At 41.2% G+C, this 25,718-nt stretch overlaps 1 protein-coding gene across 6 annotated transcripts in view; it reads right to left on the bottom strand.

Annotated features, from left to right (window-relative positions):
- Positions 1-25,718, bottom strand: part of SYK (spleen associated tyrosine kinase) — a 38,653-nt gene that overhangs the window by 5,568 nt on the left and 7,367 nt on the right. For 3 of the 6 annotated variants that reach the window (XR_014516932.1, XM_083464904.1, XM_083464905.1), the window contains exons 2-10: positions 15,792-16,243; positions 14,719-14,879; positions 12,850-12,988; positions 9,995-10,076; positions 8,533-8,573; positions 7,045-7,113; positions 4,168-4,282; positions 2,831-3,002; positions 220-429 (exon numbers count right to left, since the gene is read on the bottom strand). Coding sequence is in view for 4 of the 6 variants with exons in the window: in XM_083464904.1 (XP_083321030.1) it covers positions 220-429; positions 2,831-3,002; positions 4,168-4,282; positions 7,045-7,113; positions 8,533-8,573; positions 9,995-10,076; positions 12,850-12,988; positions 14,719-14,879; positions 15,792-16,199 (1,397 nt within the window). In the remaining 2 variants the exon portion in view is untranslated. The remainder of the gene's footprint in view (positions 1-219; positions 430-2,830; positions 3,003-4,167; positions 4,283-7,044; positions 7,114-8,532; positions 8,574-9,994; positions 10,077-12,849; positions 12,989-14,718; positions 14,880-15,791; positions 16,244-25,718) is intronic. The other 3 variants (XR_014516933.1, XM_083464906.1, XM_083464907.1) reach the window with 1 other exon arrangement.

Here is a 25,718-nt window from a genome sequence, read left to right as displayed (position 1 = left end):
TACTGGAGAACAAACAGGAACGATGCACTCAACTCTTTTAGAGGACATCTTCACCTTTTGAATGAATTTCACAAATGTAGCGGGAAAGTAGAACTTATTTTTTTACAAACCAGTAGTAAATGTGCTCTTGGAAAAAACAAAACTTTGGAGAACTACTCAGCTAGTGATTAGTCCATCAGTTTTGCCTATTAACACACAATAATTCAATAAATAATTTACCTGTGTTTTATCAGATATTTATTCAAGGGGCCAAGTTCAGCCATTTCCATTACCAGCATCCAGGACTCGGCCTCACATATGCCTATCATCCGGACAATATATGGGTTATCCAGTTGTTGCATAACATTTGCTTCTCTCAGCAGTTCATCTTTTAAGGAGGGGTCGTTGCTTTCGTTCTTGAGAATTTTCACAGCCACTGTCTTCTTTCCCCTGAAAAGAAACCACCAGAAAGCCTACATTATATGCAGTGCTCAAAGTATTCTTGTCTGTTTGCCATGTGCTCAATCTATCCAGTTTCTGCTTCCAAATGCGGCTGCGTGCAACACCACAGAGGAGGAACAGGCAACATTGCATAATTCATGCACTATAAGTCCTTCTAAAGCAAAAGCTATGAAGCTAAATATACGGGCACAAATATGGATGAAGGTTAATTGATTTCTTTCCCACTGATGGGAAAAAGGGAGCATTCTTGGGGTGGATTGTTGTTGGTGGTATAAGCACTTAAATCGATATATTCTGGTCAAAGGCACAAGTTCTTGTTGTCAAAGAAGAAAAGGAAAGCTTTGCTGTTTGGTGCTTATGTATCAAAACAGGTCAAAGACCCAAAGTTATGAAAACATACTGTATTGTATTCAAGAAGCGTATTTAAAAGGAAATAAACACGACATGAATAGGGCAATGAGCAACACACACACGACGGAACACTGTTTGTTAGTCTGTTTCGACAAATGAATCTTTTGAGAACACATCCCAATGGAGTTAGGAGACAGCAAGGTTCTTGTGCCTTTAAAAGCAGGCAGAAATTCAGCAAGTGAAGTCTTTTTTTTAGTATGGTAATACAATTACAGTGGTGCCCCACAAGACGAATGCCTCGCAAGACGGAAAACCCGCTAGACAAAAGGGTTTTCCGTTTTGGAGGTGCTTCGCAAAACGAATTTCCTATGGGCTTGCTTCGCAAGACGAAAATGTCTTGTGAGTTCCTGCGGGGAACCCCCCCCTTTTCCCCAAGCCGCTAAGCCGCTTATCAGCTGATCCTAAGCCGCTAAGCCGCTTATCAGCTGATCCTAAGCCGCTAAGCCGCTTATCAGCTGATCCGCTAAGCCGCTTATCAGCTGATCCGCTAAGCCGCTTATCAGCTGATCCGCTAATCAGCTGATCCGCTAAGCCGCTTATCAGCTGATCCGCTAAGCCGCTTATCAGCTGATCCGCTAAGCCGCTTAACAGCTGATCTGCTAAGCCGCTTATCAGCTGATCCGCTAAGCCGCTTATCAGCTGATCCGCTAAGCCGCTAATAGCGCTAATCCGCTAATGGGCTTCCTTCGCAAGACGAAAAAACCGCAAGACGAAGAGACTCGCGGAACGGATTCTTTTCATCTTGCGAGGCACCACTGTATGGGGAAAGCTCCTCTAGTTCACATAAGATACAGGTTAGACATTTTATTAATTGTGTGTGGCCTGGTTCATCCATCCACCTTACCCCCAACAAAGGATAAAATTTGTACATGATACAAAATGTATACAAATATGTGCCTTCTTTTGTCACTGAGGTAGAGAATCTATGCAAACTAACTACTGATTTTCTTTAGGGAAAACAATGCATGGGATCACACATTAAAAGCTTTCACTTTTTAAAATTACTGAGTGAAAAGGACTTTAATATACCCTTAACGTTAAAAAGGCCACCCCAAAATAAAACATTGTGGATTGTAGAAAAATAAATCATAGTTATTTTATGGAACATACTCTGGTACCAAATCATCTTCTCTAACCTGGTGATCTGCAGCAGGCAAGGCTTATGGGAGGTGTTGTCTAAAATATCCAGAGGGCAACAGTTGGGGTAGGCTGTGCACATGATGGAGGCATGGCAGTGTTACCGTCTTGGCACTGGAAGTCCTTCTGCTTGCTGCAACGGGGTGTAGGTGAGTTCAAGGGAGCTCTGAGATGGTGGTGTCAGTACACACACCTTCGGGAAGCTAACCTGGAGCTCCCCCCTGAGCAGGCTGCCATACCCCACTCCATCCTGGACACCTGTACTACTGATACAGGTAAAGGTAAAAGGTAAAGGAACCCTGGGTGGTTAAGTCCAGTCAAATGGTGACTATGGGGTTGCAGCGCTCATCTTGCTTTCAGGCCGAGGGAGCTGACATTTGTCCACAGACAGCTTTCCGGGTCATGTGGCCACCATGACGAAACCACTTCTGGCTCAATGGGACACCGTGACGGAAACCAGAACGCACATAACACCATTTACCATCCCACCACAGCGGTACCTATTTATCTACTTGTACTGGCGTGCTTTTGAACTGCTAGGTTGGCAGGAGCTGGGACAGAGCAACAGGAGCTCACCCCATCACGGGGATTCGAACTGCCGACCTTCTGATCGGCAAGCCCAAGAGGCTCAGTGGTTTAGACCACAGCACCACCTGCATCCCTCTACTGATATAAGAAGGCAGGGCAGGTCCTTCTCTCTCTCTCATGGGTTTCTATTGATTGAGGCAAAGGAAGTCTAGTCCAGGGCTTAAGAACAGCGGTATCATCAAAGGAATAGGACAAATAAAATAAAATAAGTCAAGAGGGAAGGATGGTAAGATGACAGCATTTCAAAACTTACTTTTTCATTTCATAGGTGCCTTTTTTCACAGTGCCAAAATTACCAGAACCGAGTTCATGGTCTTCCAGGACCAGTAGATTTCGGTCCAGGGTGACATTTTTAGTTTTTATCTCTTCTGGGTCTGCATATGGACTCTCGTAGACCTCTGTGTCCATGGGCAACCTCTGATCACCTGGGTGTTGAACAGCAGAACAGGTTTAGCTTTTTCTGGCACACAAATGTTTCTGTGCTCCCTGCCTGTCAAATGTTAGTACTCTGCCTGCTTTCTCATCCATTTCACCTCCTATGTGGTGCAATATGCTAGCAACAATCCCTACCACTATTTTGGCAAGCCTCTTTCATTTCCGGACTTCCCTCATTGATATCCAGTTCTGCAGCAAAGACTTTTATGTCAAGTCCTCCTCCCAGACTCAATTTAGCTGCACTTCCATTGCCGACTAACTCCTACCTTATCCCACCTTCAGTTCCCATTTGTCAGCTTTTCTCTCCAATCTCCCCCTGCTGTGCTGCTTAACAGGCACCTGTTTGGCTTTCATCTAAATAATGGCTTTCCTAAAAATTCACACTGGCATCATGGGGTTTTGTACTTTTCTCAACAGAAGGGGTTCTGAGAGGAGCTGGGTTTCACTCAAAATGCTCTGTACCTTTTCAAGTAGCATACTCTCTCTCACACCCTTGCTAAACATTGCTAAACTGGAATTTATTTACAGTTTAGAAGAGAAAAGAAATGCCTTTCCATGGGTCCCAGCCCTCGCCAGTGACAAGGGCTGTACCAAATTGAAACAGGACATTTCTCAGTTTCTCTCTGAACTACCGGGTCAATTGCATGAATTTCAAGTTGCTCTTATTTCTCTCCAGAAATATCAGCATCTGAAAGTAGCGGTACTTAGAATCACCTTACAAATCTTACAATTTCAATTTGTAAACTGCTTGGAGATCCTTTTGATCAAGTTGTTAATGAATTTTCTCAGTAAGTAAGTACAGATAGCTGCAAAGATGTAGATTGGTGACAAATATACCGTATTTTTCTGTGTATAAGACTAGGTTTTCCGCTGGGTTAAATCTGAATCCCCCAAAATAGGGGGCATCTTATACATGGGGGCGTCTTATAGACGGAAAAATACGGTACTTGTTCTAAATAGGAAAAGCGTTTCCAGGATTTTTTCTTTCTTTCAAAAAAAGGTTTCTGTATTATGAATGGTCACAATTATTCAGGGTTCTATCACTCTCCATGTTTAGTGCCTCAAATATTCTACAGAAAAGTCTGTCCAGTGCAAAATAAGAAGGAAACTTGGGGAACAACTATTATCAAAAGAGAACTGATTTCAATTGCCTACCTTGCTTTACACGTGGTGGCCCATAAGGGTTATCTGAGAAAGCGGCAGATGGTAATGATGTTGTTGATGTTCTAAAAGGTAATCCAGAATCATCATTCCGGACAGGTAAAGGTGGCTGTGGCACACAAACAGATTTTTCCATTAGTACATATTTGGGGTATTAAAGAGAGCATGATAAGAAAAATTAAGCAATGAAAGATGTAGGCAATGAAAGCATGAGTAAAGAAAGCGAGCGAAGCTTACCTAAATCTTCAGATTGTTTCTTGCATATCTGTGTCAGCAAGGTAAGAGACATGCTGCTAAAGCAGAAAAGGATTCTGGCAAGTATTTCGGAGAACTTCCTGATGAGGGAATTAACTAATGCAGGCATCCCCAAACTCGGCCCTCCAGATGTTTTGGGACTACAACCCCCATCACCCCTGACCACTGGTCCTGTTAGCTAGGGATGATGGGAGTTGTAGTCCCAAAACATTTGGAGGGCCGAGTTTGCCTATGCCTGAACTAATGGCTTTGTGTTCAAATGAGAACTCAATAGCAAATAAAGTTGGTCTTTTTCAAAAAACCTACACCTGCTTAATCTGGAGCTGCTCAGTCTTATTCTTCCAATCAGTACTATGCTTTTCATGGATTCCCTTTGATGGCATATGCAGCATATAAACAGGTCTCCCGCAAACTCTGAATCGGGAAGCTTGAGAGTGAGCCCAGGTTGACACATTTACCAACATTTGAAATGAAAGTGGCAGACATAGGTTCATCCCACAAACCATTTCCACCCTCTCCAGATGTTTGCCATTGTGCAGAGAACTCACTCATCTATGTCGCTGGCCCTTTTCAGTGTAAGTCAACAAAAGGGCAATACTAAATGACTGAAACACACCTTACATTTTATTCTGTCTGCAACTAGTGCTGACAGTTGGAGGGCACTCAGGTCAAACAGGTGAAATTCCTAGAGTTCTGGTGTCTGGAAAAGTTCTGCCACCTGTATCTGTGTTTACCTAGTTTTCTCCCATTAAAGGTCAATGCATTCTTGAGCCAGGAATACCTGTGGGTAGATTGTGTACAGCAAGCACACTTTGCCAACCTGGTGCCCTCCAGATGTTTTGGTCCACAACTGTCATCAGCCCAGCCAGCATGGCTGTCCTGGCTGGGGCTGATGAGAACTGTAGTCCAAAACATCTGGAAGTCACCAGGTTGCCAAAGGCTGGTGTATGGGAAAATAAATGCATTGTGGGACCCAGCGCCACATCTATGTTTAAAAGCAACATGTACACCCTGGGCCTTTCTGCTGTTAAGGTTGTTGAGCTGATCTTTTAAATATTTACTCTGTAAATTTTGATGGGATTGCAGCGGAATGAGTCCAGGGCTTGTGTCACTCAGTGTAACTTGCAAAGAAACAGAGATCCGGAAAATAATTTTGGTGTTGTCTATCAGCCTTACTCTTGTTTAGATTCCTGCATCTCTACCAATCAGTAACACTATTAAAGATGCCTGGGTGAAGAAAAAATGTAGTGTTTAAGATAAGACTGATTTAAAGGGAAGTCATGTCATCAGACAAATCAACTCTATTCTCTCTGCAAAGCAAGCAATTGTATCCTAAACATTTTTACTCAGAAGTAAGTCTCTAAACACTATAGTACAAGTGCACACCTTCTGGAATAACTATAAAGAGTGCAAGCATATATTATTTCTTGTGTATCCTGTTAATATATGGAAGTGGGAAATTGTTTCTGAGACACTGGAGCAATATATTTAAAGGGGATAAGTAGTGAGCAAAACATAGATATGAGGTTCCCAACTGACACATATGTTTCATACTTTGGTACTTGCACTTGCTAGGGAAGATGCAAACTCTTGACTTTCAACAAAAAAGAAAAACACCAAGACAGGAACTGTCCTCTCAATATTTTAAAATTTTATCCTAAGCCACGTCTTTTTGCCAACTAAGTAGGGCTAAACCAGTTTAAATGTTTGGAGATTTACTTTTAAATACGACGTTTGTTCATATCAGAATTCATTAGGACTAGCATGAAGGAGACAGACATGAAAATTCACACAGAGAATTGATCTGACCCACCGTTATGGGAAAGAAGCAGGCATGTGCCAATCTGCTCCACAAATTAGGAAGTATTTTTATTAATATTTTATTTGTAATGTAATATACAAATGGGCACCATTCATCCATTTGTCCTCAAATAAACCTTTTTCCAGGAGAATTAAGGATTAATTTCAGCTCGCAGCCACTGTGATTGGCTTTTGCTTTTTCCAGCAATCATTGTGTCTAAAATGCATAGGTCTTGGAATTGGGTAGGGTGGGGTGGGGGCAGGAGAGTACATATGCTCAGTGCTAGCTTTCATGTTATTAGCTGGTACAATAGTGGCACTAGCCCCCAAACCTGGGGTGGAGGTAGAAGAACAGAGGGGTGGAATATCTTCTCTAAAGAAGCAGGGACAGTTGTTTTCCACATTTCCCATGTTTCAGAGAGAGATAACTCACACAAAAACTAAGATCAAAAACTAAGATTTAAAACAAAACTATAAATATTGTTTCACTGAAACATAAAGGCTGTTTTCAAAGATGTGATACTAGCTTATTTTCAACTCCATTCTACCAAACTGATCTCATTATTACAGTTATGAATATTATGGCACAGCATGTTGGCAACAAATAAAATGCAATCACTTCTTTTACATAGCTAAATTTGAGCCATGGGTTAATTATATTAGGCCAGAAGTAGAAGCTGAAGAAAGTTGCCAAATGTGCGCAGAGCATTAGCAGCAAGGCATGGAGCCAAATCATTGAAAAGAGCTGTAAGTGAGCTTCATGAGAGTAAGTCCTTCCACACATTTGCAAATTTACAAAACACCATGTTTATGCACCTTTTTGCTTCCCGGCTTTGGGAAAGTGTATGACTTGATTCTGGTGAAAATTCCACCTGTTGACCAAGTCTAGAAACCGTAAAGGATATCAAAAGCATAAATAAGTGTATCAGAAAAAGTAAGAAATATTTCACACACACATTTATTTTCTTTAGTCATCTACAATAGTGGTTTCCAAACTTTCTACTGAGAATAGGACTTGGTTGCAAACTTTTGCATTTTTAGCCAGGATTCACATACAAGGACCTTCACTTTTGCCCTGTACACATCCTTTATAATATGCACTGCCAGACTGTAAACCAAATATTTCTTTTTTAAAAAAAACGAAAAACACCTTCAAACTCTTCAGCCCAGTTCATCCATGTAAGCATGTCAGTGGTTGCTTCAAACCCAACTCAAAAGAGACTGCTCCACTTTGCAATCTGTTTGTACAATGTATTTGTCCTCCTGCATGCATGCAGGAGTTATCACCGTATCATGCTAAACTGCAACAAGTGAGGGTTTGTATTGTAAAAGATGCTAGAAGCACAGCTGTGTTTCAAGCAACCACCCATGGGTTGGGTGTAAAGGAGGGAGAAGGGGTGTGGCAATTTGAATAAGTGAACAAACTTTTAAAATGCATCTCCATTCAGTCTGAAGTCAATGCTTTGCCTCCTTCAGCCCTGAGACGAACGTTGATAAGAAAAGCTTTATCATACAAGACAGAGCAAGAATTTTCAAAAGGGCTCAGTGCTTGAGACCATGAGTTTTCATTTCTCGTGTTCTGGTTCCTGTCATTCACTCTTCAAATGGCTTTTATGTCCTTGCTTCTATACCAAACGTTCCCATTATTTTTCCTCCACCCAGTTCTCCTATCTTGCTTTCTCTCACTATCTACTCTAGTCCTTGTCAACACATTCAAATCCCTTGTATAACCAAATTTTTGGAAGAACAATGATTGCAGAGCAAGCAAATACACGCAGAACATCTTAATTTAAATTATTGTGATTTTATAATTGTATTTTCTCATATCCAAATTTGGACTGTTGTGGCAGAGAATACAACATACACTGTACAAAGTGAAACAAGAGTAGAAGCCAATTGGTGCCACTCCATGGATGCAAGATATAGCTCGGTCAACAGCACAGGAAAGAAGATTTATCTTGGTGGTTCTTCCCAATGCCCTTCCCTAACCTGCTCTGGAAGTTTGGAGTAATTCCCATACTTTCTACTGTGGAACAACACCAACTGGAGTCCACCCACTGCAGACTGGAATACATGATATTTTCACCCCAAAATACTTCTTATGAAGAATTAAAAGCTGGAGCAAAAAAAGTAATCCACATAATGTCTAATGCTATTGCATGTAAAACAGACACGCTAATATCTGAAAATTATAGCAAATGTTCATATATTAAGAAACTCAAAAAGTGAAAATTAACCATCCTTGAACTTTATTTTATTATTAAAAACCACCATAAATGCTTTTCATCAGAACAATTTTCTTACCTTGCTGAAATTAGGCGTGTGATCCGGTGGGGTGAATACGCCTAAGATAATGAGGTACACTAATTACTATTGCTGCTTTTATCAAAATACATTTCTGGGGGGGGGGGGGAGACAGGAGAAGAACACTCTCAAGGGAATAAATATGCAAACATCAGTGTAGCTGTGGCATATGAAATTACTGAACTAACAAGAAATGAACACAGGAATCAGCCTTATACCTACTCAGAGCACAGCTGCACCCAGCTCAGGGTCATCTTACATCGATTAGCTGTGGCTCCCCAGTGTTTCAGAGAAGGGTCTCTCCCTGGATTGAACATGCCAGGGACTGAACAAGTAACCTTCTGCATGCTCTACCACTGGGCTATGGCCCTTCCCCAGAGAAGATGGCAAAATACGGGTCTTCCCTGGGGAAAGTGCCGGGACATGGAGCTTTAAAGCACAGACCAGTACCAGCATGACGCAAAAGGAATTTTGGGTGAGCCCCAAGTGACTCTGAGGTTGCAGCAACCTGATAAATATAGTCTTACTCGAAGAAAAGGCTAAGGAGTAAACCATACACAAATTCAGAGTGGAGTCCCTAAGGAAATTGGATGGCACCTTGTATGCCTTCTTTTGGCAACTTCTGCAGCCAAGCTGGTATCAAACGTATTGCTCTGCTTTCCTTTGGACTAAATCAGCAAGGCTGAGAGGGCGGTCTTGTCATCTGGGAAGCCCAGGACCTCCAGACACACTGCCCAGGCTTGTGCCACCAGGAGGTCCCTTCCGTGCTACAAACACAGCAGTTTGACTTCACTCATGGAGACCGATGGATGCCAGCAACTATCCATGCTATGCTATGCTGTTATTAAGCTCCAAGACTTGAAAGGGTGTCCCTGATGCAAGGCACAGCACTAAAAGGGAATTTGGAAGAGATTCCGAGAAAGCCCTGGCCCACTTGCTTAACACAGCGTGTTGCTGCTTTACACATTTGCACTGCTACAGGTAATGTAAGATTGGGCAACCTATGGCTGCAAATCTGTTTGAAACTCAGGAGAGCCACTGCGGACAACAATGAGCTAGACTGACCAATGGCCTGACCTCCTTGTCCCTTATACACAGATCAATCATATGCCAATAAAGGCTAAATGAATGAGTATACACGGATCAAAAACTGCAATCATATGGAGAAGTCCTCCTGACAGTCCCACAGTTTTTATATTCTTTCAGCTTCCGCATTTACTAAGACTTTTTGTGTAGCGGCACCAGTAATTTGGGACACTGTTCCTACTGGAATCATACAGGTACCCACAATTCCAATATCCTATCAACCTGCTGTAAACATTTTTTGATTTACCAAGTGTTTTTAGAAAATTTCTTGGATTCAGTTATGTATTTTACGCTCTTATAATTTTATGGATGATTTTCATGTACACCACCATGGGGACTCAAATTCTACATTTTAAAAATAAACCCAGTCACTCACCATTTTTCAAGTTAGGATTTGGAACTGGATCTGTGATGATTCTTAGAAGTCCATCTGCTTTGTAGGAATAATGTTCCACTAGCTATCATGAGAAGAAAACAAATAAGAAAGAATAGACTAGAAGGAAGGAGAAATAACAAGCTACTGAACTGCTACAGTGGCTTAGGGCCAGACATTTAGCTACTCATTTCTAGTTAATATATAAAATCCAGCCACCTGTCCTGCTGCCCTCTATGGGTTCTCTGGTCCCCAGGTTCAAACATTTCATTTTGTTTCCCCACTTCTGAAGCCAGTAATTTTATCCCCAGGCAGCTCCACTTACTCATTAGCCATTAGTCATTAAGTTATCGTAGGTACCTGCTCCCCTTAGGTCAATTTTGTGGTGAGCAAAATACTGTAGCGTAGGGGTGGCCAGGAGATTTTACCATGAGCCACAGAAGAATTTATGTGAATGGAGACCTTTGTGAAGAGATTCTAGCTGTGCCCCCTGGAAAAGAGTTCATTTTGCAGGAAGGACACAATTGGGTCACCGATTAGCACTCATTAGCTAAGGATCCCATGCCATACTTCAAACATGACAATGTCCACAGTAGCCCTGTTCACACGTTGCCTGCATGTAGACCATACCTGTTTTGATGATGGTGTGTGGCAGCAATTTTAGCCAAGCCCCCAGGTCTTTTTTCTGCAACAAATCTATCTTGTGTGCACTGCCTGCTGAAAAATTCAAATGCATGACCACTATTCACTTGCAGGGCTTTCCATGTTTGGGGCCCCTGTGCAACTGGGTATCCCGACTTCATGTAGACCCTATATGAGTAGTGTCTTGTGCACTGCAATGGTTGTTGCAGAATAAGATCAGATGAGAAGGGTGATATTGAGGCCTGGCCCTGCTCTGCAAACACAGATACAGTGGTGCCTCGCAGGACGAAATTAATTCGTTCCGCGAGTTTTTTCGTCTAGCGAATTTTTCGTCTTGCGAAGCACGGTGTCGGAAAAGTTTTGGAAAAGCTTAAAAAATCACCAAAAACCTCAAAAAATGCTACCACACCGCGTTCTATGAGTTGCTCCTCGAAGTCAAGTCGCAACTGTATTAACGGTGTTAAGAAAAAGGAAACAAACTTGCAAGACGTTTTCGTCTTGTGAAGCAAGCCCATAGGGAAATTTGACTTGCGAAGCAGCTCAAAAACCGCAAAACCCTTTCGTCTAGCGAGTTTTTCGTCCTGCGAGGCATTCGTCTTGCGGGGCACCACTGTATATCCTACATGTGAGGTACTGAGTATCTCCACTCAAAAAATGTCACATTTAACTTCCAAACACATATGTTACGTCTTGCTTACAGTGATGCAAAAGCAAGTGGTATGTACTTTGGATTCAAAATTCAGTCCTTATCATGCCTGTGCCACTTCAGAAATTCAAACCCCTCCCTCTCCCTCTCTTTCATACAGACAGCCCAATAACAGAGAACAATAGAGTACTATGCAGTATCTCGTATGTTCTAGGACTCATTAGGTCTCAACCATGTCTTCAAATACCCTCAGCCCTATAACTTATGAATGTTCCTCTGGACATGTGCAGAGCTCATTTCTCTCACTATTTCACAACACTTTATCCATCTTCTCCAACCACATTAGAATTAAAGAACCAGGTTTACAGAGCAAAAGACTTGACAATTTCCCCTGCTTTTGACCACAGTTGGTAGGACCACTATTCTTTGCAAAGTGCAACACTGAACATTTCATTAATGAATACTACTATTATTCATAATAATTGGGAGCCAAGACCGAGGGTGGTTTCCTCAATTAAAAAGAAGTGTTAATGGAAAATGTTCAACTAATGTACATTCTCTTTTGGTGCTTGTATATTAACACGTAAGAAAGAACTTGCACACCTCCCCAGCAGAAAGATGTGTATGCTCAAAAAAAGGTTCAAAGTTCACACATTCCCTTAGGGCAGTGATGGCCAAAGTTGGCCCTCCAGATGTTTGGGGACTACAACTCCCATCATCCCCAGCTAACAGGACCAGTCGTCAGGGATGATGGGAACTGTAGTCCCAAAACAGATGGAGGGCCAAGTTTGGCCATCACTGCCGTAGGGAAACAGGCACCATTTTGCCTTTCCCATGATACACTAGAATTATGAAAACTGAGTGTACAAATCACTCATGCATTTGCTGTTGCTACTCCTTCGTAGAAAACTCACCTGAAAATAATGGCAGACTCTACACACTGACTCAAGCATCATGGATCCAAGCCCAATGTACACTGAACTAATACCAAGTACATGTATAATATCCTGAAAATCTTGAATTCATACTTGTAACAAAACTGCATTCAAAAAGAGCACATTTCTGCCAATTTGAGAGTCTTTTGTTATTTGTATTGATTCAAAACAGAGGGGGGGGGGGAAGAAAGGCAACAACAGATGTCTCATAATGCAATCCTAAATTTATATTCCCTTATGGCACATAGTGTTTCAGAGAGGGCATAACAAAAATGGAATTTCACTGTCTTTCTATAACTCTGCTATTTTCATGAATAAATACTTTCATAGAGTTGGAAGAGACCACAAGGGCCATCGAGTCATAGAATCATAGATGATTTGGGATTTCCTGCAATTTGCTCAACAACAACCGTAGCCCAAATTAACCTATTTTTTTCTAAGGAAAATCTAAACAGCTCATATTAACCAAAGTAAGCATTATCCTCCCATACTTTTGCCCACAATGGAAAACAGGAAAATATGTGATTTTGCATAACACATTTAATCTATAGACCCACAGCAAAGCAAAACTCCTGTTGTCTATGCTGTCAATATGCAGACATAACAGACAGCTCAGCGAGTGACACTTGACAAACCTGGCAGAGTGTATCAAATTTCTTTCCCTCTGGGATTGAGAGTTTCCCCCTCTTGTACTTCTCTATACGATAATGTACCACCTTTCCTTCATTGAGCAGACAGAGAGCATAGGATCCCTGATTCTCCTTTTCCCTGATTCTGCAAAGAAAATAAATAAATAAACAAAGGAACAATTTTCAAACTGCAGAGAGTCATTCTTACGTAAACAAATATGAGGCTAATTCTTCTCCACTGTTATTAGCTGTGTAAAGCTCTCATCATGTTTTCTATGGTCTTCAGAGTTACGTTTGTCACCCACAACTTGTCTAACAGCTGCTGGAGACAATGGTGGCATACTATCCACCCACCCCCAGACCCCAAACTAGTAGCCAAAGTACAGCTGTTTTCCCAACTGAGATTCGACAGACTGAGCAGTATCCAGAAAAACAGCCATGTGAATTGACTGGTGCAGTTACCTAGTCCATTTAGTAAGGATTATTGGGTTCCTTAATTCTCATAATAATCCCAATTATTATAAAATAATAATTATTTCAGAATATTACTCTGTCATAAAACAAATACCTTCCTAGCTCCTTAATATTCCTTGGGAAGTTTTAAATGTTTGATGTTTTATCGTGTTTTTAATATTCGGTTGGGAGCCGCCCAGAGTGGTGGGGTATAAATAATAAATTTATTATTATTATTATTATTATTATTATTATTATTATTAACAGGCACTAACATCTACAAGTTCTCACTTCCCTGCAAGTTACACAAAGGTCCCTCCAAGTGTGGCTTGATTTTATTTTTTACAGAAAACATCACACCCTTAAAATTCAGGATTTCCATTTTTGTCTACTACAGTAGTCCTTCATTTTAAAAACAACTGGCTTCCAAAGTGAAGGACAGATGTAATGTGGTAGGAAGAGCAAATCTATTGGCTTATCATACTTCTTTTATGCCACAGCCTAGGGTGGTAGTGGGGAGAGAGGCAGAACAACTAATGTGATTTTGCCTAGTCCAAGCTACATGGGTGAGTTGGATTTTCCAGTTCCTGAATTACTAGAACACTGTGCACTTCTTGGCCTATCTATAAATAGATTACGTAGCTGTTAACAGAAATAAAGGCAACCAGAAATAAAGGCGTTACAAATGTTGTTATTACAGGACATAGTCAGATAAAAGAGGAGAGAAACCCCAAAATATAAAATGTGAATGAAATATGGGATGGGGATTCAGTTAATTTGTTCCACCGCAAAGAAATCCACGGCCTTTAATGCCTGTCATGAGCAACAGTGTGGTAGCGACCAAAGAGTATTTTCCAGAGCAGTAAATTCTGATTTTTTAGTAGGCTTAGGTAAGTTATCTCTGTCTTTATAAAATTTGGGTTTGCACACAGTCAAATCAACAATCTTACACCAAGATCATTGGGTTTGAATATACTCAACAACCAACAGGGATTAGTACTTGAGATAATAAAACAGTGGAATGTGCTTGGGACAATTAATGTTTCCAGTGTGCTGAAGAACACCACATCACCATTGCCTCTCATAGAAAAATAGTTATAAAGTTGGTTAATAACAGTTAAAGTATAATCCACTGTTAGCTTAACAATGCTGTCTTGAAAAACACTATCCCATATCCATAACAAGGAAAAAGAGGAGTCAATTCAATATTTCATAAATAACTTACAATGTCTCGGCAAATAAGCCATAAATGCTGCTTCCAGGAAGGCAAGGCCAGATGGAAATATAGATGAGTAAAGATAAACATACTTGGCAAACTTTGGTATTGTTAGAAATAATGACTCTACTACTTAGTCTTCCTACTGCAGTTCAGGTTATCGGCATTAAGCCTCTAGAAATTGCAAGAAAAACATGTTTACTTACAAAAATTTCCCATTGGTCCTTGTGCCCAGAAGAACACGCTGTTCTGATTCCTCCCGAGTTATTATCCCATGGAACCAAGGCATTCTCAAATGTGCTGTTGTAGCAATCAATTTCTCTAACTGTGGTTTCTGACTAATAATCGCTTGCTCAAGGGCATGGCCCTGCACAGTAGGGGGAAATGGGGGAAAGTTGTAAGAATACAAAATAAGCAGTTCCAGAAGTTGAGCTAGGTGCTGGGCATATCCAGAGTATTTTGCCAGTGTGTGTGTGTGTGTGTTTGGCAGGTAGGCATGTTTAGCCCAACAACATTTTAAGCTATATTAAGCAAAGCACTTTTTTTCTGTATATCTCATGGGTAGGCAAACTAAGGCCCGGGGGCCGGATCCAGCCCAATCACCTTCTAAATCTGGCCCGCGGACGGTCCAGGAATCAGCGTGTTTTACATGAGTAGAATGTGTGCTTTTTTAAAAAAATGCATCTCTGGGTCATTTGCATCTATGCATCTGCATCTATGCATCTGTGGGGCATAGGAATTCATTCATTTTCTTTCTCCAAAATATAGTCCTCCCCCCCCCCCGGCAAGGTCTGAGGGACAGTCGGCCGGCCCCCTGCTGAAAAAGTTTGCTAACCCCCTGGTATATCTGTTTATTTAAAAACTGTACAATTAGTAGTAGAATAGGCTACAATACTTCAAAAGGCACATTTTAGAAGGCAAAAATAAAATGCCAAATAATCCAACAGATTTCATAAAAGACTGACCCATGCAAGAAAACACAGCACCCTAAAATCTACCCTGTGCTTTTGTGACAGTAAATTTGATCGCTACATGGAATTTGAAACTGGAAAACTTACAAGTAGTCTCCACCCCAACCCCAACCCCAACCCCCGCCTGAATAGTGCTGGCAAGAATGGTATTTTTCTTTAGCTGGGGAATTTTGTCATTTATGCTCACAGTGCTTGGGTGCCATTGCAAAAGTGTGAGGTTTCACTTCTTTTCTTATTCTCCTTCACACATCTCCATACTCACCAGGTGTCAAATGCAAAACAGAAAAACACAGGAGAACTAAACTTACATGCAAATTCCACGTTCGTTTCACATAATCCCTAATTAGATTTTCCTTCAAGTCCTCAAACTGGCTTGTTTTTGGTTCCACTCCTGGTGGTCGATGACACGGTTTCTTGAGCAGGCAAACAAGACCATCAACTTCATCGGAGTGGTAGTTAATGAGTTCTATAGGACTCCTGTGGGACTTTCCTCCTGTAATGGCGTAAGAACCACTCATTTCCCTCTCAATGGTGTAATGATAAACTTTACCACCGTGAACCATGGACAAAGCAAAGCTACCCAGATAGTTGCGGCTCTGTCGCAGGAGATACAGTCCATTGCTCAGCCCGCCTTGCATCAGGTAGTCTTCAGCTTCTTCACGTGTGATGTTGCCAAAGAAAAAGCCGAGGTGACTAACAGGATTAGCACTTGCCATTTTTTCCTTTCACTTCTTAGTTCCTTATAGTGATTATTTTGTACCTGTAAGGAAAGAAGAAATTGTCTGAAGAAATGTGACCTCATATTAAAGCATATCACCTTGAGGGCCACCTTTGGGATGCACACAACACAACGAGAGCCCCATATGTAGCCAAAAGGATGCAATGCTAAACTACAGAGAATCTATATTTTGGTGATGCTTTTACCCTTCATTCTGTGAATTGTGTCCATGAAGATGAAGAGCCATGGTTCTGACTATTGTCCTACAAATCTGTTTGCCCCTACTGCCATGAACTCAACTAGACCAGAATCATTTCCCTATTAATAGGAGGGAGAGAATGGGGGGAAATACAGTGGTACCTCGGGTCACAGATGCTTCAGGTTACAGACTCTGCTAACCCAGAAATAGTACCTCATGTTAAGAACTTTGCTTCAGGATGAGAACAGAAATCGTGCTCCAGTGGTGTGGCGGCAGTGGGAGGCCCCATTAGCTAAAGTGGTACCTCAGGTTAAGAACAGTTTCACATTAAGAACGGACCTCCAGAACGAGTTAAGTTCTTTACCCGAGGTACCACTGTACAACCTTCAAATTACCTTTATTGTTTTCTTCTCTTGAGATACCCTTGGTTGTAGGTGAGATTTAATCCTGAAAACACACAAGTTAACTTGGCTAATTCAACACAGGTGGAAGTGATGCTTGGATTATATGGGTGGCATATGAAGAAGTATTCCAGTGAATTAAAGATACAGTGTTGCCCCGCAAGACGAATGCTTTACAAGACGGAAAACTCGCTAGACGAAAGAGTTTTCCGTTTTGGAGGTGCTTCGCAAAACGAATTTCCTATGGGCTTGCTTCGCAAGACGACAATGTCTTGCGAGTTCCTGCTGGTTTTTTTCCCTCCCCCCCTTTTTCTAAGCCGCTAAGCCGCTTATCAGCTGATCCGATCAGCAGATAAGCCGCTAAAAGCCGCTAATAGCGCTAATAGCGCTAATCCGTCAATGGGCTTGCTTCGCAAGACGAAAAAACCGCTAGACGAAGAGAATCACAGAACGGATTCTTTTCGTCTTGTGAGGCACCACTGTATTATCATATTGCAGATGGTATGGCTGAGATGAGAGCTTGTGGCTCTTTTAAGGCCATGTTCATAGTTGAGGAGATTTGAATCAGGGATTTCCTGGCTCACACGCTTACCCATTGCTCTGCCCATTTCAACAGAAATGAGACTTTTTGCCTATACCACTATATACTTACAGCTCAAACATACATGCTAGGTTTGCTACCACAAGTGCAACTGCCTTTTAAATCTTTCTAACTGCTGCTGAATTACAGGAAAGTCCATGTTTGCTTATCATACTGCAGCCCTGGTCTATGGTTAGACCAAAAAAACCATCTTATAAGGTTTGTTGCTTGTGTTATTCTCCACCCACTACTCTAGGTTTTTTTCTAGACTGCAATGCACTTCGATTATGCTTTTAAAATTATTTTCATGTTACACAGGAAGCCACAAATGCTCAGCTCCTCAGCATTTAAGTATTTGTATCTCTCTAGCCGAAAGCGTCTAACCTGCCTTTCTGTTTCCTTCTGTGGCTAGTGGACATTCAAAAGTTGCCTACTTTAACCAAAAGACACTTTTTAATCAGTGTGCAAGAAAATGAGTGGAAGATAATAGAGACAAGCACAGAACTATTGATCAGTGAAACACCTTTCCCTCAGCAAAAACCAATATATATAAACACTAACTTAAATATCTATATATAAGGGAAATAACTGAGAATGAGACATATAAAACAAGTGCCTAGCTTCCAGTCTCTAGTGAAACTGAGAATGAAAGGTACAACGGACCTTCCCTGTTTCCAAAATCAGAACTGTTTCAATGACTGACAGATCAAGAAAGGATCTGATAATAAAGTGTCAAACATTTAAAAATTCCCAATACAAGGCTGCCTTCAGATGTCTTCTAAAAGTTGTGTAGTTCTGTATCTCCTTGATATCATCAGGGAGGGCACCACTACCAAGAAGGCCCTCTGCCTGGTTCCCTGTAGCTTCACTTCTCACAGTGAGGGAACCACCAGAAGGCCCTTGGAGCTGGACCTCAGTGTCCGTGCTGAACAACAGGGGTGGAGACGCTCCTTCAGGTATACTCTCTCAAGGCCATTTAGGGCTTTAAAGATTAGGTGGCTGGCAAGTGATTTCTTTCTTTCTTTCCTTTCTTCTCACCTGGCAGGTGAGTTGCCACTGCTACCTTGCTGATGTTCTGTGAGCTGAAATCTCAAATACCTCTGAGATATGATGCTGTTTCCTTCCCATGTGTATTATGCAGAAAAAGAAATGGGAGCCATTTCTTTTCCTGTAGAAAGTTCCTGGAAAGGAAGCTGATTTCATTCTTGCCCAACAAGCGGCATTTGAAGCTTCGTTCTGCAGTGCAGGCATGAGCTGGCAGTGGGAGCTCAGCTTTTGGCTTTCCTCTGGCTTAATTAGGCAAAAAAGGCAGGAAGGTAAATTTGTCTTTGCCTGCCTCATCCCATATGCCCAGTATTGGGTGTATGGAAAGAGGGTACCATCCCAGGAAGCCCTTGAAATACAGGACCCCTGGCCAAATGACAATCTTCTTTTTAATTCAATAGAAAAAGTTAAATGTTTCTCCAGGAATGTTAGAGCCCCTGAGAATTTCAACGGTATCTCTTTGAATCCCAAGTTGTGTAAAATGATGGAATTGGGGGGGGGGGCACATTTCCCATATTACTTAGGTCCAGACAACAAAAGGATCTGCTGGAAGGAATTATGAGACTTGCTGTTGGCACACCATGGAGTGGTAACAAGGATGGGTGTCAAAAAGCTCTATGGGTGCTGCTACCTTGTTGGAAATGGATGCAAGTTTGGATGCTGACAGCACTGTATTATGGGTTCCTGGGCTCTGTTTATGTGTGTGGAGACTCTGCTTTCTACATGCTGCTCAAAAACTAAGGCTTCTCTCATTTTCAAGTGACATTTCAGTTTACCAGCCACTCACTTAACTGAGCTGTACAAAAGAAGAAAACCCCCCAACCCCAACCCATGATTTAGCATGATGCAAGGGAAGAAAGCTGAATAGTTATACATCTGCAAGTGTGTGAAAATGTAAAGCTGGTATCTCTAGGAAGTGGTACATGTACATAAAAAAGGCACTAGAGTCAGAGCTACTACAGTAATGATATGCAAAAATGAAAAGCTCAGCTGTGTAATAAAAAAAGTTAAATAGCAATAAGTTGCCCTAAAAATAACTGTCAATCCAATGCCCCGAATGTTTATGTTCAGCATAAATGAGGGGGGAAATATTTAGTATGCCAACATAGCACTTTTCCAGATGGATTTTAACTTTTAGACAAGAGGAGGAATGCAGTTTTCTAAGACAGCTTAGATAGGAATCAAGCTAATCTTTCACACAAAACATGAACTTAATAACACTCAAGTTGATACTTAACAACAAGTGTTGTTAATTAGGAAAAGTCAAATTATCTTCCAATTTTAGGTTCTCTCATCTCCACAAGAGAAGCAATGGGGAAATATATATGAAGGACTTGCACAATAAAATTAAATATCCCAGAAATATCCCATTGTTTTACAACTTGTAAAAAATACAAAACTAGGGCAAGATTGGCAGTGTGTTAGTCTGAGATGCTAAGATGGGGAAATGCCAGAGCCCCACTATAGATAAACAAAGGCCCAAATTGCATGAGCCAGTGCACTGAAAAACTTCAAGCAGGGGCAGCACATCCCAGAATTTGATTCTGTCACCCGCCATGCATATCATTTTATGCTGTATTGCTGCTTACACCCCAACCTCTGTACAGGAATGCATGGCTGAAGAGTCATTATGCCTGCTTAGTCTCGTAAAGAAAATAGAGGGATCACCCTCTTGCCTGGCATCCTATAGTCTTTTGGGGGGCACAGAAGCTAAGGGGACAGACGCAGAGCTACAATGAAAGAGGAATAGCAAGAAAACAGAAGTCTTTTTTCAGTATACGTATGCATGTCACCTGACACTAATTGCACATCCGTAATTTGCAGTGACCCACAGCAGTAATGTACCCGAAAAGTCAGTTTGGTAGCATTCGCTTTATTTTTATGTTTATAAAGAAGTAAAGCAATAAATGAGAACATAAGAAGGGCATGCTGGATCAGGCCAATAGCCCATCTAGACCAGCATCCTGGGCTGCATACAAACTATTTATTATTATTATTATTATTATTATTATTATTATTATTATTATTATTATTATTATTATTATTTACTGCATTTATATACCACTGTATATCCGGAGGTCTCAGGGCAGTTCACAGAACAAAATCAAAATATAAAACCACAAAATATATAATCAAAATAAAAAGAACAACGCAATAACGCCCCCCCCCCCAAAAACACATTTAAAAAGGGCATAGGAGTTCAATCAAATCAAACAAATGCCTGGTTAAAAAAGAACGTTTTTGCCTGGTGCCTAAAGGTGTATAATGAAAGTACCTGGTGAACTTCCCGGAGGGGGGGTTCATTTAAAGCACATTTAGGACTCTTCTCCCCCACAAGAATCCTGGAAACTGTAGTGCTAGTAATAGTAGCTCTGAAAGGAGGTAACACCAGATCCCGGGAGTCTTGGGAGAAGTTATGTGGCTCAAATGTATGGTTTGCATGCAACCCTGTTCACACATTGGCCAGCAAAATGCCCATCAGCAGGAGCTGAGAACAGTATTCTTCCCCAGTTGCTATTCCCAGCGACTGGAATTCAGAAACATACCATCTCCAGCAGTGGAGGTAGAAGAAAGGGACTGGCTCGTATCCATTGAATTTGTCTAATCTTTTAAAATCCATCCAAGTGGATGACCATCACTACCTCGTGGGAGTGAATCCCATGGTTTAACTACGTACGGTGGCCAGAACCATACACTGTACTCCATTCAGGTTGCACCATAGATGTGTAACATTACTTCAGTGATGTTGGGCTGGAAGAGGTCACTACAAAGGAAGGACATACACTTGCTGTGTCAAGTGAAAGTAACTCACTAGCAACACTCAGAAATTATCCTCTTAGAGGTAGCTATGCAAGGACGCTTCTCACCCTGTCCAGATTACAGGTTGATAAATTTACATAAAAGTTAATGATAGATCTAGAAGCCACTGAACGTTTTACCAAATGTTTGAGCTGCAGCTCATAGGCAAGAATTACGCCAATCCAGTACATATCAGAGAAAAGTACAGATTGTGAGAAAATATGCCTTTAAAACAGGCAGAACTGAAACCTGTTTTTGTCTTCCCCTTTTTTCACTTTACAGGCAGAATGACCAGTGGTGAGGGCCAGTGAGGCCTGTGGTCCAAAACAACTGGAGGACATCAAACTTGGGAAGGCTGTGCTGTAGAAGAGTTGGAGAAGGCCTTCTGGTCACCTACTCCAATCCTCTGCTCAACGTAGAGAATCTAGAGCTTAAGACATCCCCAAAAGATGTCTAAGTCTAGTCTCAGCTTTAAGACCTCCAGCACCGGAGAGCCCATCATTCCTCCAGCTAATTGATTTCATTACTGAGCTATTATTTCTGTGAAGAAGCCTCTCCTAACATTCAGGCACAACTCTAACCCTCTCGTAACTTAAGCCCATTCAATCTAGTCATGCCCTTTGTCTTCTGTGTCACTAAGAGCCAAAACTATTTGAAAACGTTCTCTCTTGCTCATACTTCACCTGCTTAGTCTTCTCTGGGCTAAACATACCCAACTTCTTCACTCTTTCCTCATAGGATTTGTTTTACATATCACTCATTTCTTGCCCTCCTCTACCCCGGTTCTGCTTTGTCTATATTCTTAAAACTGCAGTGCACTCATTTTTGTAAGTCACTCTGAGATTCATTTTTCTGAGGGGAAGAGTCTAATAAATATAACAGTAACAGTAACAATAGCAACAGCTTGATACAACACTTGAAGCTGACTATGCTCAATGCAAACAAAAAGTTATATTCAAGCCTTTATTGGCTTTAGTCTGCCTATGCTAATTATACTCTGGTCTTACAAGAATCACACTCTTTTTGTCAGTTTTTGAGAAACGCTTCCTGTGCTTCTCTGAAAATGTGTCCCCATGACCATACACATTTTTGCTCAAAGTGCTTCACACAAGTCTAATACAATCACCAAAACTCATAATAAAAATTAGATCTACAACATAAACACTAAGAATTAACTGCTAATTTGAAATATATCAAAAACTGAACACTTCATATAGAATGTCCCAGGTTCAATCCCCAGCTCTCCAGGTGGGATTCTGAAAGCCCCCTGCCTGAAATCCTGAAGAGCTTCTGCCTGTCTACTCCGACAATAATCAGCCAGATGGACTGATGGTATGACTCAGTGTAAGGCAGCTCCCTATATCCCTACAAAGCTTACCAACAGTTCCAATTAACAGTATGCAATACCTTCACATCCCAAAGTAGCCACAAAGTTGGTGGCATTAGTGCCTAGCACCTGCCATAACATTTATATCTTGACCTTAATGTCCAGAAAGCCCCTTCGGAGTTTTTCTTGCAGCAACTTCCTTGTGAAAACTGTAGAGCAGGACAAGGCAGGTGGAAAGGCAAACACTGTTGTGGTTAAACAAACTTAGGCTAAGTTTTACCACACATGAAAAACTTAAAACAAATCCTTATTTCCTGATGAATAGCCTTTGGACTATAATGTAACTTAAATAAAAAACTATCTTTAGAAAGATTTTTCCTCCAAAAGCATTTTATTTTAAAAATCCGATTTAAATGAAAAAAAAGTCTCTCACATATATATATATATATATATATATATATATATATATATATATATATATATAATTGATTTTTATCCACCCTGATATGCAGCATCAGCAGAGGTGTACCTAGGCTCCCTTCCACCCTTGACAAGGAGATGTATCAGCACCCGTCCACCCATCTCCAGAAAAAAACCCATGATGTAATTCAGTCATCACAAATGACTTTTGAACTGGGCATTTAACAGCATTATACTCAAAAGTAAATCCAACCAAGTTCAGTGGGGCTTACTCCTATGAAAGTAGGTACACAGGACTGCAGCCTAAATCTGGCAAGTCAGAGGCAGGAACTTCTGACAATACCTCACTTGCCTTTTCACTACTTCGGTCAAGAAGCCAGCAGAAAGGCAATAACTTGGAGGTTGCACCCCAGTGCATCCTTTACTCAGAAGTAAGCCCTGCTTAAGTCAATGGCCCTTGCTCTCTGGGGTAAACTTGCAGTGGCCCACGGGCTGGAAACTGGTCAAGCCGGGAAAGAAACCAGGAAAAAGCGACTTGGCTATCGTAAATTAAGAGCCTCGCCTGATGTTTCTCAGCTGAAAGGCTGCTCTTAGGGCAAGCAAGGGGGATCAGAGGGTGGGGAGAAGCCCTCACAGGGACAGGTAAGGGAACCCTGCAGCTGCTGAGACAGCCCAAACCGGCATCCAGATTCCTCAGCTGAAGTTACAAGAGAGGCACAATTTTTGCACCTTCCTCCTGGCCTGCACCCTTGGCAAAGACCAACCTTACCAACCCCTAAGTACTACTCTGAGCATTGCACACCCAAACTTTGGCCTTGTTCTGAACTTGGATGAATGCATGAGGCTCAAAGTAAGACTGTGTGTGCTCGGCCTTCACGTGTTCAGTATAAGGTTTGAAACAGCCCCATGTGTACGACTGTAAAAGCAGCAGGCTCTTTCTGTGCAGTTGGGAAACTGGCACGTTTTGCATGCACAGGTGCTCTTTTTAATCCTGTGCAATGAATGTATGGTCAAACATACGCGATCCCACTTCCACATCCTTGACTAGTATCTGAAAGGGGTTCCTATCACTGGCACTCACTTCAAGATCTGTTGTATTTAAATTCTTTTTTACTGTAAGCTGCCCAGGGAATTGTAAATAAATAAAATGTCCTCCACTCAGTGAAGTGGCTTTAATTCTCAGATTTCCTCTGTTGCCATATAATCTCTTCAGCTGCTAGCACAGTTCATTGAACTTATTCTTTACAGTGTTTTGACAGTGTCCATGCACTAGGAATGCAATAGGATGTGGGGCAATGATAGGAAAATCTGGCAAAAGTTGAGCAGAACTGTTAATACTATTCCGTGCAACCCCAATCTCTGAGCAGCAAGCGACTCCAGGGGTTCCAATGTTTACTCAATTTCAATGTTGAATCAATTTCAAACAAAAAGTCTAGATTGGACATTTCAAAGCTATTGCTCACTGTAGAGCCCTGAGCGGGGTTTCCTAGTTCCATCTTCCATGGTTACTGTTGATCATCCAGATCTTTGTGTATCTGTATCTGGGGGAAGGGCTAATACTACCAGTGAGGATGGGTTAAACATGCCTTCAGTCAAATTCAGAATCTCCTGTTTTAAAGTTTAAAACTCACAATATCAAGAGATCTGGTCACGGATCTCTTATGTCAGGTGTGTGGTCTGGTCCTCAGATCCATGGAGGAAAGTGTTTTCTCCTAGATGGAAAGCTGTAGGTTCTACAAACCAAAGGTAAACCATATTTATAGCAATGGAATTGAACGGAGTCATATTGACAGCAGTGGAGGTGAACTTTACTTAAGCTCCATATATTTCAATAGGGTTTACCTGCTAATAATTTTTGCTGGATTTGTGCCAGCTGTTCTGTTCCCCTGTCTTTCTGCTTTCAAACTGTACCTTTCTTGTCAATGCTAGCAGACAACCATGTGGAATATTATGTAGAAAGGTGCTGTATCTCCCTAACCCAAATCAATTATTAAATGAGACATCTCTGGTTGAGTACCAGCCACATAACTATCAGATTTGTTCATCTGTGGATCTATAATGTAACATATCTGGAACTTGCTGTGCTATATTTCACTCATGCTTGTGTCTAGACCTCTAGGAAATTTTGTTTAGGGGAGTATTTTCTGTAGAGCCCTATAGTACAGTGGATGCGAACTTAATTCGTCCCGGGGTTCCATACTTACACCAAAAAGTCCATATCCGGAGGCGCCGATTCTGCATGCGTGTGGCATGATAGAGTGCATCAGCGCATGCATGTGCAGCAAAACCTGGAAGTATACACTTCCAGGGTTGCTGCGTTCGTACCTCGAAATTACTTTACCCAAAGGTAATATAACCTGAGGTACCACTGTATATAGTTAGCAATCCTACTAGAAAGTATGCTAAATACCTTTATTAAGGTTTGTAAATGCAGTGTTTAAAATGTTTATGTACTTACTGTTTTAAATTGTGTAATTTTATAATAAGTATCTTCCTAGTACAATGTTAATTCTATCCCTTCATTTCAACATTGTTCCTTTTATCTCTGGGATTCATGCCAGCTTAAACTAAATAGCTGTCTCATTATTATTTTTCTAACGTGGCGCTGGATAAATTTTACAATACTTCTATCACAATGGAACAAAAGTCATTCTGTTTTGCAAAAAACACAAGTGAAAGCTTATTAATTTTTTGCCAGTCTTTTTTCTTTAACAATCAGTATTAAAGGTTTCTCTCCTCCTTTCTTT

This window comes from Podarcis liolepis (assembly GCF_965112155.1).
Source record: "Podarcis liolepis genome assembly, chromosome: 11".
Taxonomy (NCBI): Eukaryota; Metazoa; Chordata; class Lepidosauria; order Squamata; family Lacertidae; genus Podarcis; species Podarcis liolepis.
Note: the sequence above shows the minus strand (reverse complement) of the source record. Positions and strands in the feature narration are given on the sequence as shown.